Source organism: Egretta garzetta, unplaced genomic scaffold (genome assembly GCF_000687185.1).
Source record: "Egretta garzetta isolate BGI_Z169 unplaced genomic scaffold, ASM68718v1 scaffold70, whole genome shotgun sequence".
NCBI classification, from domain to species: Eukaryota; Metazoa; Chordata; class Aves; order Pelecaniformes; family Ardeidae; genus Egretta; species Egretta garzetta.
Genome location: NW_009258539.1, coordinates 4,201,018 through 4,214,446, shown reverse-complemented (window position 1 = coordinate 4,214,446; position 13,429 = coordinate 4,201,018). Strand labels below are relative to the sequence as shown.

Below are 13,429 nucleotides of genomic sequence, written 5' to 3'. Positions count from 1 at the left end.
ATGTAAAATGCAGTCTGGGAAACAAAGAAAGCGTGCAAGACACGGTCAAAGGAATCCTGAGGAGTACACGGACATGAAGCATAACTTGTGCAGACCAGCAGATACAGAAAAGTGGAAAAACTGCAGGCAAACACCAAGATGACGTAACTTTATGGAAATAAAAACTTGCAAACATATTTTTAAAAAAATAAAATTTTGTGTTGAAATAAGGTTTTAGTTACATCTGTTTCCTGAATGGTACCTCACTGGTTCCAGATGGCACTGAGATAGTATCGGGTGTTACACCGGCAGCTCTGTGAAGCTATGCTACTTTCTCAAAACAGTAATAATTTTTAAAGACTCCAGTTAGTAGCTCTTGGAAGGGAAAAGCCAAAGAAAACAAATCACAGGAACAATTATAAGCAGGAACTGAAACTTCAACAGAACTTGAGACACTGAAGAAAAAAAAGAAGGTTCCAAAAAATGGGAAAGGCTCCATTAATCCTAATCTCTAAATAATAGACATCAAACTGTAATGTTTTCCTGTATTTTATCTCTCAAGGTTTTTTTTCTAAGAACAGTGCCATGGATCTTCATGATGTAGTATGATTTCAGTTTTTTTTACTGGATATTGTGTGTTAATTATTGATCAAAATGACCAAAAGAGACATGTAGTTGTTTTTTTGACTCAAATCTCTCTCTTTCTTTACGACTGAAGTACGGGAAGCTGACCCCTGCTTTATTATAACCCATGGTTCACAAGGGATTGGCTATCTCAGACCTAACTCAGTCTTTCCTCAAGTGTGTATTTTATTGTGTTACTTGATGTTCTAAACCAAGGTATTATAAATATTAAATACAAAGCTTCATCCCAGAGATAATTTTTTTAGCGATAAATGAAATAAATGGTATAGAAAACCTGCTAAAGTGAAGAGAATTTGATTTAAGAAAACCAAGATATGATGAAATACTTATTATATAGAATATTGATATTATTCCAAAGCAAGGAGCATAAACTTGAAAATGAAATAAACACAGAAAATAATTTGATCTCACTTGATTCTTAAGCAAAAGAAAGTTTCTTGTTTCTTCCCATTCTCCAGGTACTTTCTGGTTTTGAAATTACTTCTATAAACATCTGATAGAGGTTTTAGTACTTATTTATATACCTCAGGAGATTATTATAATCTTTGTTTATGGTATGGCCATCATAAGTTTCAAATGCAAAATACTTTTCCATTGAATTGAATGTGTTTTAATAGTTGTGGAATTCCCCATAAAGTGGTAAATTGCATTAAGTTTTTCTCTCCAGTGGTTCATTTATCACTCTAAGATGCTTTACACTACAGAGAATCCTATTCAGGGAAGGGCAGAAGAAAGACATGAAAAAACAGGCTGTTTTCCTTCAGCTTGCTAATGTATTACTTGCTAGAAGAGTGAAATACTTTCAATACATAGTGAATACATAGGAAATCCAATTTGGGCTGGTTTTACACAATGGCATTGCTGGGTTCCAACTTCCTCTGATATTCTGACCTCCTAAATCACTTTTCATAAGACCCTTTCACTTTTATAGTATCCTTTATCAGTAGATCTTTCTCCTCTGTTGATTGCTTGCTTCTGTTTCCCCTGTGCTGTAAAGCATGCTACCTCGTTTTACATTTCCTACTACGTTACAACAGAGGATAGACAGCCTTGCTGTTCTCATCTTCATAAAAACCATCTCTGTTTGGATAAACGTGTCACTGTTGCCTTAAAGACTAGATTACAGCAATGTGCTCAGAAGATTATACTTTAAACTGAAGTAGAACATAGATCCTGAGAGTTTAAATTGTGTATAATAACCCAGAAATATATTACATAGCGATATGAAAGTTTTTCATAACCCTCCACCTGGTGCTTGAGACACAGTGGTTTGACCAAATCGGTCAAAATTAGCTATATCTAAGTACATCACTCCTGAGAAATTTTCTCTTGCCTTAACACCAATTTCATTGAATTTATTGCAGATTTTTTTTTTTTGTAAGAAATTAAGTAGTAGCACAACATTCTCTGTGAAGCCCTTACTCTATGTCTTCCATAGATTTCGTATTACCCGAATATGACATGCTTCAGAAGATACTAGACCATTCAGTTCCACAAGCAGTGACCTATAGCTGCATCTGGGAGATGAGTTTAACAATTGGTATTAAAGGATATTTTAGTAGATACAGTACCACTCAACACAGAGGTGAGGTTGCCACTTGCATGTGTTGATTTAAATGAAAATAAATATGGCAAATAAAAACTGCCTACAGTAAAGTATTGTAGAGTCTTCTCTTCAAGAAAATAATAAAGCTTGAGGAAGTTAGGTTGAAACATCCAAAACCCATCAACAATTTTACTAACTGTGAAAGAAAGATATAATAAAGAAACCAATCTCAATACTCAGTAGCAAGCTGAAAAGTAAATAAATATTTGGAATTACTAAGAACGCATTGCAAAAAAAGAGAGCAACATTGTCAGATTGTTGAAAATCATGGTTTGCCCTTTAATATTGTTGGCAATTCTGGTCCCCTCAACTCCAAAAAAATAAGTTAGAACTGGAAAAAGCTAAATGAAGAGCAAGTTGAATAACCAAAGGCATATATGTATGGAGAGAACATTGAAAGATATACACTACTGACCCTCACTTGTAACACATTAACTAGAGGGACTCACTTAAGCTACCAGTAACAAAAGAAACAAAAAGAAGCCATTCCCTCAAAAAGTAGCACTCATACTGGGTAAGAGGCCTATGGAATTCACTGCCAAAGGATGCCATGGGTGCTAAAAGGTCATGGGTGATATTGAATAAACAGATGGAAGAAGAAAAAATGAATAGCAGGTTACCAAACGAGCAAAACTGCTTCCATCTCAGCTGAAAACAACTCTAGGTCAGGAGAGCTCATAACATAAGACATGCTGTATTAGGTCAGAGCAATGATCCATATAGCCCAATATTTGGTCTCCAGAACAATGGGGCCATGCAGCCCAATATTTGATCTCCGCCAATGGCAAAAGGGAATGAGAAGATGGTGCTTCAGGAGATATGTATCTCCCCTAAAGCTCATCTTTTCTTGTTCTGTTACAGTCAGGGTGCAGGGCTAGACCACTGACCTCACTACTAGAGATATTCAGCTTTTACTAAAATCATATTCGCAAAAGGAGTCACTCTCCAGCTGTACTGAAGGAACAGACAGAAGAGTTTCTGACTTAGTACATGTTCATTGGGATTTTCTCAGAGAAAAATTAAGACCTCAGCATAAAGATTTTAATGAAGTCTACCTAGCTCAAAGTCCCTAAAAAGCCACCAGGGATGTCAGATTCACATTGTTTTCCACAGCATTTACTTAGTTTTACTGCAGAGAACAGCTATATTCTTCAGTAATTAATACTGTTTGGCTATAAACAAGCTCCTAGTGACATTCAATTAATTTTAAAATTTCCACTGGATTTGAGTATTTATGATAGTTGGTAATCTTCACCATCGGTTCCCTTTACAGAAAGGCTAGTAGGCATACAAAATTCCTCATGACAATGTAAGACTGAGTCACGTGAGTTTGAAATGGAATTATTATATCAGACAGGGATTAAAAGTATCCACATAAAATGAAAAAAGAAGAGAGGCTGAGAAAAAGAAATGTGAAAGATCAGGTAAGTAACAGACATTTTCTTAAGATATGGAAGGCAACTCACATAAATAACGCCTTCAATAACTTTTCTGGTTTAACCACTGTGTATTCTGCAAAACAAATTACTCCACTGTGGCACAATCACAAGCTCTTACCTTTATGGGGTTTCTTATAATAGATAACACTATGTAAATCAAAATTTCAAAATATGACATAGAAATCTTAAAAATGCATCACAGACTAACATGACTAATTACTAGATTATTTTTCTAATTTTGATTGTATTTCTACTTTAAGCTATAGGACTTGACCTTTTTTGAATAATGTAATTTGTCTTCAGATAAAACCATGACAATATTTCCTGGAAAGCTAACCTCTCACTTACTATTTTTATAGGATCAAGTTTTACAGGCCTTAAAAGATTTGTTTCCCTTTTTCTTTTGTATCTCCTTTGTAGCTAAATATTGTGTGATACTTGTTCAATCAGAAAAAGTGAGGTAGGTTATATAAATTTTATTAAAATGTTATTAGTGTCCAAGCTATTGATAGCTGCTGATATATGCAGCTTCCAATCTCAAACCAACAACTTAAAAGTCACTATACATCAAATTTCAGGTTCAAAAGATCTGAGATGGAGTTTTGTTCGTAGTGTAGCGAAAGAAAATCCCAACTGTTAGTCAAGTTCATATTTTTTCAGTCAAACCCCATATATACTATTTTACCTGACATAGTACTCACTTGCTTTGTTTTTCCATACTTGCTACCCTGAGACTTTCCCAACGAGAATTAAGTAGATTCATTTGTTCCTGGATTTCATTCTCTTCATCATCTGAAAGTTTTCCAGTTGTTAGAAGTTGACTTCCAACTTGCAAAACATTGCCAACACGTCCTTGGTGAGCTGTTAATTCCATCATAAAACCCTGACAATAGAAAAAAAAAAAATAAAAAATCCAGTTTTAAGTTTGATTCTTTGGGAAGAAAGAGAAGGCTTTGGAGAAATATATTCAATTCCACCACTTTTTAAACCTGATTTTCAACTTTGCTTTTTATTTTCTCAACCCCTCCCCATTTTTTGCATAGGGCAGTCTCCAGTACTACCTTTAAATTCCCCAAATCAAAATTAAAAGCAAGGAAAAGAAATAAAATAAACTATAAATATCTTTGTTTTCTATTTTTGACTTTATTATGGGGTACAAGCAGATAAATGCCTAATGAAAGGTTAGTATAAACATACCTCATGGGTGTGAAATTGTTCTTTAACAACTTCTACATCACTGGATATATCTCCTTGTGCTTGTAATGCATCTTCAGCAGAGAGAAGCCATGTGAGTACTTCTTCTAAAGCAGTTTGGTAGTTTTCAAGATCCATTTCAGACCCCATCCGCATGGTGCTAAATGTCTTTTCTTCAACGGTTTCTAAAAACTGATCAAAACCAAATTAAGAGTAATGCAAAGAGCATCTTCTCAGACAATTCTACAATGGAATGAATAAAACACCACTGTCTTGAATAAAAATGCAGCTCTTTAAAAAACTAAAAAAACTATCAGATGGCTAATGTGTGGAAGTAGTTACTAGTATAAAAATCAGTTAATTGACCAAGATCAGATAAGATTGAGGGAAATAAAAAAAAAAAAATCAGATTAAGATAGATATTTTACACTAGAATTCAAAATTCCTAGCAACTATTCTGAATAATGACAATATTTAAATTATACTTGTAAAGTGCTGTTATAATTGTTTTTCAATAAATAGTCCAATTTTTCATTTCTAGTTTACTGGGTTTTATTTAAGTATTTTATCTTGGAAATGAAAGAGAAATTTATTTCCCACAGCAGCTAGTAAAATTATATCATCAAAAAAGCAGTAAGTCGCATGCTGACATTGCAGAGAATCTATGGAAAACAGAATATAAAAAGGAAAAACAACCCTTTACACTACCTGAAATACTAGGCTTGAGCAATCCATAGACACCCATTTTGTTAAAACCATTCTAGAAAGTTGTAAAAGCTCAGAAATCTCATGCCAAATCATAACTTTTTAAAAAAAACAGAAGTGCATTACTGTTGATTTCTCTTTCCCACAAAATCCACCTTTTTATTTATACTTTAGAAGCCACGTGACTCTTACATGCACAGAATTCACACTTATGCTGTACTGCTTGAAATGAAATCAATAACAAGTATTTATGGATCAGTATAATAGCAGAAGACTAGGACAAAATGGAGGCAAGAAATACTGGTTTGCTACAGAAAATGTTATTCCATAAATTTTTCAAAAAGTTCTGAAGAAGTTTAGTTTGCTAGCAAGTTAGTACAAAAACAAAGTTTGCATTAAAACATGCTTATGCTTTTTCAAAAAGATGATACCTAAACTCTTAATGTTTTCACAGGTAGCAGAAGTTGTCTCTACTGACATACTTGTGCCAATAAAACACTCAAAGCAACATCTAAAGCATTTCACTATAGTTTAGGATAGAAAGTCAAAGTCTAACATTAGAAAGCAGGAAGTGTAATGAATGTAACAAGATCTTTTAAAATGAAATCTTCAGTCTTCATCCTCAAAACAAATTAATTCTAAATTCTATAGATCTAATAATCACATGCAATTTCTGTGAATCCCTCTGTCATATGTATGTTAGGCCAATAAAAACAGCAGTCTTAACGTCATCACTACATATACGTGAAAAACAATGTTCAGTAAATAAATCTGCATCAGAAAAGCAGGCTTGGAAATCTGATTAACTCAACAGTTTGGGTTTTTGTTTTGAAGAAAGTACTATCTTACAGGAATATAAACAATGAAGCACAGAAAATGTTCCACACAGATTCTTGCTGCACAAATTAATATTTGAATTGTGTGCAGCTCTGGATTTTAAGTAGTATCCAATGTATATAAGAAATTACACCGAACCACATCACATTTCTGCAGCAAGACAGTTTTTTTGTAGTATACAACTGACTGCAGAAAGGGATAACTTCATCATTGCTTTTACATATGTAATGATTTTTTCCTTCCTATAGCAATACTTCACAGAAAATACTCACATCTGATACACTGGGGAAAAAAGATGCTATAACAGCTGAGTGAGACCAGGGATATCATGTTTGTAGAGATCTGTGATGGTCTCTGTCAGCTATTTGTATGAAAAGTCTCCATCTGAAAATACTCCTTTCTCTAGATCCGATACAGACTATTGTCTCATGTATAGCGAGTGTTTAAACAAAGCAACCCCTAACAACTCTTTTTATGAGGAAAAACTACTCAGTGTAATTTTCCCTAGCCTTGTTGACCATCATTTTCACTGCTTCCTCATGCTATCACAAATATTATACGGAATTTCATTTAAAAAATCTTGGGACTCATGACCGTCAATGGTAAAATGGTGCAGACTAACTTCTGCACCATTGTATTAACTCTCAAATAAATGTAAGGACAAGCACTCTAACACAAATGGAAATCAAAATAGTTAGTTGGCAGGTATTCCAAAGCATGTTCTCATTCAAAAAATGGCCATTTTCTGACAGAAGGTAATCAGAAAAGGACTAGAGGAAGCATAACCAAAGGACTTCGCAGAACAATGTCAGTAATCCTTATATTTGGTAGAGGGAGGAAACAACAACTTTTCTACCTTCCCTCAAATCTTACAGCATCACTGCCAGCAGAGAGCTGGGATCAGTCATGAGGTGCAAAGCAGAGGAATGGGTATCTGCCACAGTTGAAGTATAAATAGTTAAAAAAAAAAAAAAGTATTCGTTTATAGATAGCACAACTGAATTGTTCTGAATTGCTAAGGCCTAATGAAGTCACTAGATCGTGATGCCTTCTCCTTCCCCATTCATTTTGGGGAAAATAAAAGTTAAATTGAAGAGAGTAATCATCAGAAGCTGAAATAGTAGTAGCACCTTGTTATTCTAGAGCGCGATGAGCACACAGAGTATTTGTGTTCAGATTTGACAGTGACATACACAGGGACTGCCTGGGATCATCAAATGAATTAAACCAAATCATCCTCTCTGATTTAATTGACAAAATCAAGCCATAGTAACACACTTTCAAAACTGTGTTAAATTTTCTTATGCATCTTTAAGCACGTTCTCTGTTTGCAAGCCAGAGTAGAGCAACAGCCACCTTGATCTCAATCTACATAAGATAAGAACATTCACATTGTAAAAAGTCTACAAGGGTAAAAAACATGCCTCAGAGTCAACAGTTGGTTTTGACCTGACAAAATACATATATTTTAAAATGCACTATTATACTGTAGCTTCACTACTTCCACCAGAGATGTTAGCTCTCTTAAAGATAACTGTATATCCTTGATCATCCTGCATATGGAATGAAAAACAACTACTCAAATCAGCAGAAATTCAGACTGCTGGCTCAGCTGTAAATGGAATATCAAACACCAAGTTAAATATTCACACTTGGAAGTGGACAACTACTGACCTAATGCCTATGCCACACATTTTGTATTAAAAAAACAAGAACAAATAAAAAAGTGCCTCAAAGTAATGTTCATCTACATAAAGACTATTCATCCCATAATACAACCCAAATTTAAGGATGCACATTCTACAGCATCAAGACTAATCCACACTGAAATAACCCACATAACACAAACAACAACGAAAACCCTGAATTTTATAAATCATAATGGTAGGCAAATCCATTTAGAAATAATAAAAATACAGACACAAAAAACCCACCACCTCCTGTGAGTGTCCTTATTTCTGAATTTTTATGAAAACTTTTCAGAATTCCTAAAATATCGAGAAAAAATAGAATTTTGAGGTATTGCGTATAATACATTGAGAACAAAGACATAGAGTTATTAATACAGACTTCTAATATAAGTTTTGATGGCTGTTTCTAACCATAATTTTTGAGAGAATGAAAACAATTAGGACACAATGAAGTTAAATGTTTGTAGCCATATATTGCTAGGAAGGCTATACTTAAGAAAAAAAACTGCTTAAATATGCATGCAGTTTCATTCTTGAATCAGAAACTATTCTTAATAAAGTATTTAATGATTATGCAAAACAAAGTTGATTAGGTGCAGTCAAAGCAAAACATTTACAGAGAGTAATCTCCTGAAAAACAATGCATGCATGATGACACAAATGTAAAGTTGAAAGACAACATGAAATATTCAGATGTTTGATGAAGACTGCATCACATCTAGCTAGGAATCAGTCAGCCAGTCAGCTCACAAACTATTTTGAAAAATATCCATCAATTTTTGCACAGAAAATAGTCCTGGTTGTTATTGTGGACTGACCTAGAAGGACAAAAAATTCTCTGGGCCCATACACTGTCCTCTAGAATATGCCTGGCAGCTGTATAAATTAATTGACAGAGTCTAAACCATGAGCTTGCAGCTGCTTCAGAGTAAGAAAGTGAGGGGAGGAAGTGTTCCTCACCTGCTGTTGAATTATATTACTAAAGGGAGGACAAGGATTGGACATGTACTAGTAAATTCTCCAAAAATGTTTTTATTAGTTCATAAAGACTGCTTCCAAGTTTTAAAAAATATTTGGGTAGTTTTAGAAAGTAGTCTTGCAGTAAAGATTTAGGGTTCATTCCAGCACTCTTATTTACATTATATATTTTATTCCTTCAGAAACCGCCTGTCTCACTGTAAAAGATGCAGAATCTGGCCCCAGACATTTAGAGTTTTAGAACTCAGCGTCATAAAATTTTAAAGAAACATTTTTTTAGTAAAGGCAAATTTAAGTCAGAGTAGTTTTCTCATTTTGAACACTCCTTTTGCAGGATTACAGCCTCAGAAAGTAGCACACATTATTCACCCCCTAACCATGCCTTCTACCAGATTGAGACTGATACCACTGCTTATTCTTTCAGTTCCTCCAAGTTTCTCATTATAGAATTGTATTTTATTTGTCTTTAAAATTTCCAAATTATAACTGTTAAAATTTTAAATCCTAAAATATTCTTTGCCATAATCAAGACTGTTTTCTGAATAGATAACATCAAACAGAATAGCTCAGTCATTTCTGGTAATAAAACTAAGAATCATAGAACTGTTTAGGTTGGAAAAGACCTTTAAGATCATCAAGTCCAACTGTTAACATAACGCTGCCATCCCACCACTAAACCATGTCCCTGACCCCCTTGTCTACCCTTCTTTTAAATACCTCCAAGGATGGGGACTCCACCACCTCCCTGGGCAGCCTCTTCCAATGCTTGATAACCCTTTTGGTGAAAAAATTTTTCCCAATGTCTAACCTAAACCCGACCTGGTACAACTTGAGGCCATTTCCCCTCGTCCTATCACTTATTACGAGGGAGAAGAGGCCAATGCCCACCTTGCTACAGCCTCCTTTCAGGCAGTTGTAGAGGGCGATCAGGTCTCCCCTCAGCCTCCTCTTCTCCAGATTAAACAACCCCAGTTCCCTCAGCTGCTCCTCATCAGCCTTGTGCTCCAGACCCCTCACCAGCTTTGTTGCTCTCCTCTGGACATTTTCCAGCAATGCAACGTCTGTCTTGTAGTGAGGGGCCCAAAACTGAGCACAGTATTCAAGGTGCAGCCTCACCAGCACTGAGTACAGGGGAACGATCACTTCCCTCCTCCTGCTAGTCAGACTGTTATTTTAAAGTTAACTATATCCATGTCCTAAATGAGGCTGGTATTTTCATTCTGCTAAGGAGTTAAAAATTGCATTTGTGAATTAAAACATCTTGGATAAGGAAGATGCTTTTTTTTTTTTTTTTTTGCCATTCAAATGAAAATCCACCCAGGTTTGGCCTTAAAATAAATCTGAAAATCTGCAGGTTTTGCTTTCTCAGTTGAGACAACATAGATTTTTAGTACCTGATTTTCTCAATGTTTCCACTTGTACTGCAGATGTTTCCACCTGTCCTTGCAACTGCAGTTTTGAGATGCAGTATATTATTAGTTCATTTCAAGTCAATAGAGCTTAGGCAATGTGCATGCTGAGAGGAAAAAAGCCAAAACCAGGAAGTATGACTGAAAGTATGTTACAAAGGAAAGAAAATGCTGCAACTATTGCAGGAAAGGTCAAAGGAAAATTAATCTCTTCAACTACTCTATCAGGTGCAGTTGGTACAAATGAACACTGGAGAAGACAAAGACTTTACTGGCACTAAAGGAAAATTTTGTACCTTGGGATTTGGAGTGTAGAACTTGGCTGAAGTCAAATAAAAGCAAGTAAAAAAATAAACTAATTGTGTTGGGAAAAAAGGCTTAGACTGGGAACTGAGAGGACAGGTAAGACAGTATTAAGAGTTAAGAGACAGGAACAAAGGCTGCCAGCTACCTGGAATGATCAAATTTTCTAACAATTTAAAAACTGTTTGATTTTACATACATGGTCAAGTAAGTCAGTGGTTCACAAAAAGATTTTCTATTTAGCTTGCTTTCTTCAACACACTTGCATGTGGAAAAAATATCAAAGCAGGTTTTGGATAGTAGCTGCTTGACCTTTTTTTCCACAAACTTTATCAAAACATACTGGTTTTATTAACTCTCTAGGGAAAATTTTCAGCCTATGTTTATTTAAGGGTTCTAATTATACTGAGTTTTTTGTTCTGACTATAAAATGTATTGCTGTTTGATATATTACTGATGACAAGAAACACAGTACTTGTCTCTCTAAGGAAGGCACTTCCCATTCAAGCAATTAAGAATCATGGCTCCAAACAGTAACATGACTTGATGTGGATGTGTTAAATCAACTGACTGTGACTGAATGGATTTACTTTCACCATGCACCAACAATAAAATTATCATTTCTTCCTGTTGAAATGCCTGGTCTACCTACCATTCTTCAACCCCTCCCTTTTCTGATCCAGGAACAAGGCATATTCTAAGGGGACATATATTTCAGGTGCTGTCATGCCACACAGTAAACTGTGAGGTCATTTGGCCTCTACATAACACATAAATAAGAGTACTCTTCACATAAAGACAAATGAAATTTTCACCCTAGGATAAATTTTTAGTATAAAATAATGACTCTTCACAGAACTGTCCAGTAACAAATGGTAACAGGGTCCTGAAAGTATATCTCAGATCAAGAAGCATACGGTCTGTTCCCAGTAGTTCTACTAACAAAGTAACTCGAAATCAGCAGATTCAGCTCCCTTATCAAATGTCTATTGTTTTTTGTAATGTCACATACATAAAAAAAGGAAAAGGCAATTCTATCCATTGATGACAATCAGTCCACCTTAAAATTCAATTGTGATGATGGTGTCATGCAATAGCATGACAAATATTCAAGATGGAATAGATAATATAGGGCCACGTTTATTTAACTTTAATTTTTAAAATGTAAATTCTAAATGTAATAAGGACTTAAGTAACAACCACTTTAAAGTACAGTGTTTTGATAAAGACCTTTTAAATGTTCTGTGTTCTTAAATTGTATTTTAAAGATGTCCATAAGCAGAAAAGCCATTAAATGTGTAAACAGAAAAATGGGATGAAGACAGGTGAACTATGTATTGGCCAAAAGAAATACAAATGGATTATCCAAAAAAGTTTTATTTCTTTAGCATGTCATGTAGGAGATTGAAAAACAAACATAAACTTTATTCCTTTTCTCTCTGGCAACAGCTGGACAGATAGAGAAAGAGAGACATCAGAATCTATTTTGTTAAAACACAATTGGAGATTTCAAGAGTAAAAAGTTAAACAAAACATCAAGCTTTTTTTCATTTTCATATGCACTTCATTATGAATTCTACAGCCTTATAGTTCAAAAAACTATGAAAATGTATATTTATGGGTCCATCATTCTGGAAGAAAAAGTAGCCTTCTTGTTTTAGCTTCCTGTTTAGTTGTTGCTCTCTCATCCTTTCCTTTGTTTTATATTCTCTCTCTTTTCTGCTATTGCTGTCAGCAAAATCAGTGTTATCCCATAGCATCTTTTACTTTGATTATGTCAGTCATCTGATTGATTACCATATTCTCTCTCCTCACTGATTTTATGAGAAAATGTTTCTCCTACCTGCACCTCACAGAAGCGTAACTTTGACAGGTCCTATCAATTGCACACACATATACTTGTTCCCTCCTTCCTTATTACCTTCACTAAGTTTCATGTTTTCTTCAGTATTTGAAGTATTCAAATCTTTTATTCACTCTGTAATACTTCTGCTACTCACGCTACCAAGATAGCGTTCCTTTTCCTACTGTCACTTTCTCTGAGGGCTAATCTCTGCCACAGCAACACATCTTTTCTTCTTTTTGAAGGAGAAATGTGCTTTTCTTGTATGTTTGAAAATTATTTCTTATGTCTGTTCCCACACTGTTTCAATGTCTCCTTTAAACTCATTCACAATGATTGCTTGAAGAATCTTTATCCTCTCAGCCCAAATAATGCTCAAACCAGTTTAGAATCATAGAATCGTCTAGGTTGGAAAAGACCCTTAAGATCATTGGGTCCAACCTTTGATCTAACCCTGCCATCCCACCACCAAACCATGTCCCTAAGCACCTCATCTACCCTTCTTTAAATACCTCCAGGGATGGGGACTCAACCACCTCCCTGGGCAGCCCATTCCAGAGCCTGACAACCCTTTCGGTGAAGAAGTTTTTCCTAATGTCTAGCCTAAACCTGCCCTGGCGCAACTTCAAACCATTCCTATCGTCCTATTGTCCATTACCAGGGAGAAGAGGCTGACCCCCACCTCACTACAGCCTCCTTTCAGGCAGTTGTAGAGGGCGATCAGGTCTCCCCTCAGCCTCCTCTTCTCCAGATTAAACAACCCCAGTTCCCTCAGCTGCTCCTCATCAGCCTTATGCTCC

The 13,429-nt window shown here is 35.3% G+C and overlaps 1 protein-coding gene across 1 annotated transcript in view; it reads right to left on the bottom strand.

Annotated features, from left to right (window-relative positions):
- DMD (dystrophin) overlaps positions 1–13,429 on the bottom strand; it is a 1,215,125-nt gene that overhangs the window by 823,170 nt on the left and 378,526 nt on the right. Inside the window, 2 exon segments of the mRNA XM_035901725.1 lie at positions 4,371–4,552; positions 4,867–5,055. Of these exon segments, the coding sequence (XP_035757618.1) occupies positions 4,371–4,552; positions 4,867–5,055 (371 nt within the window).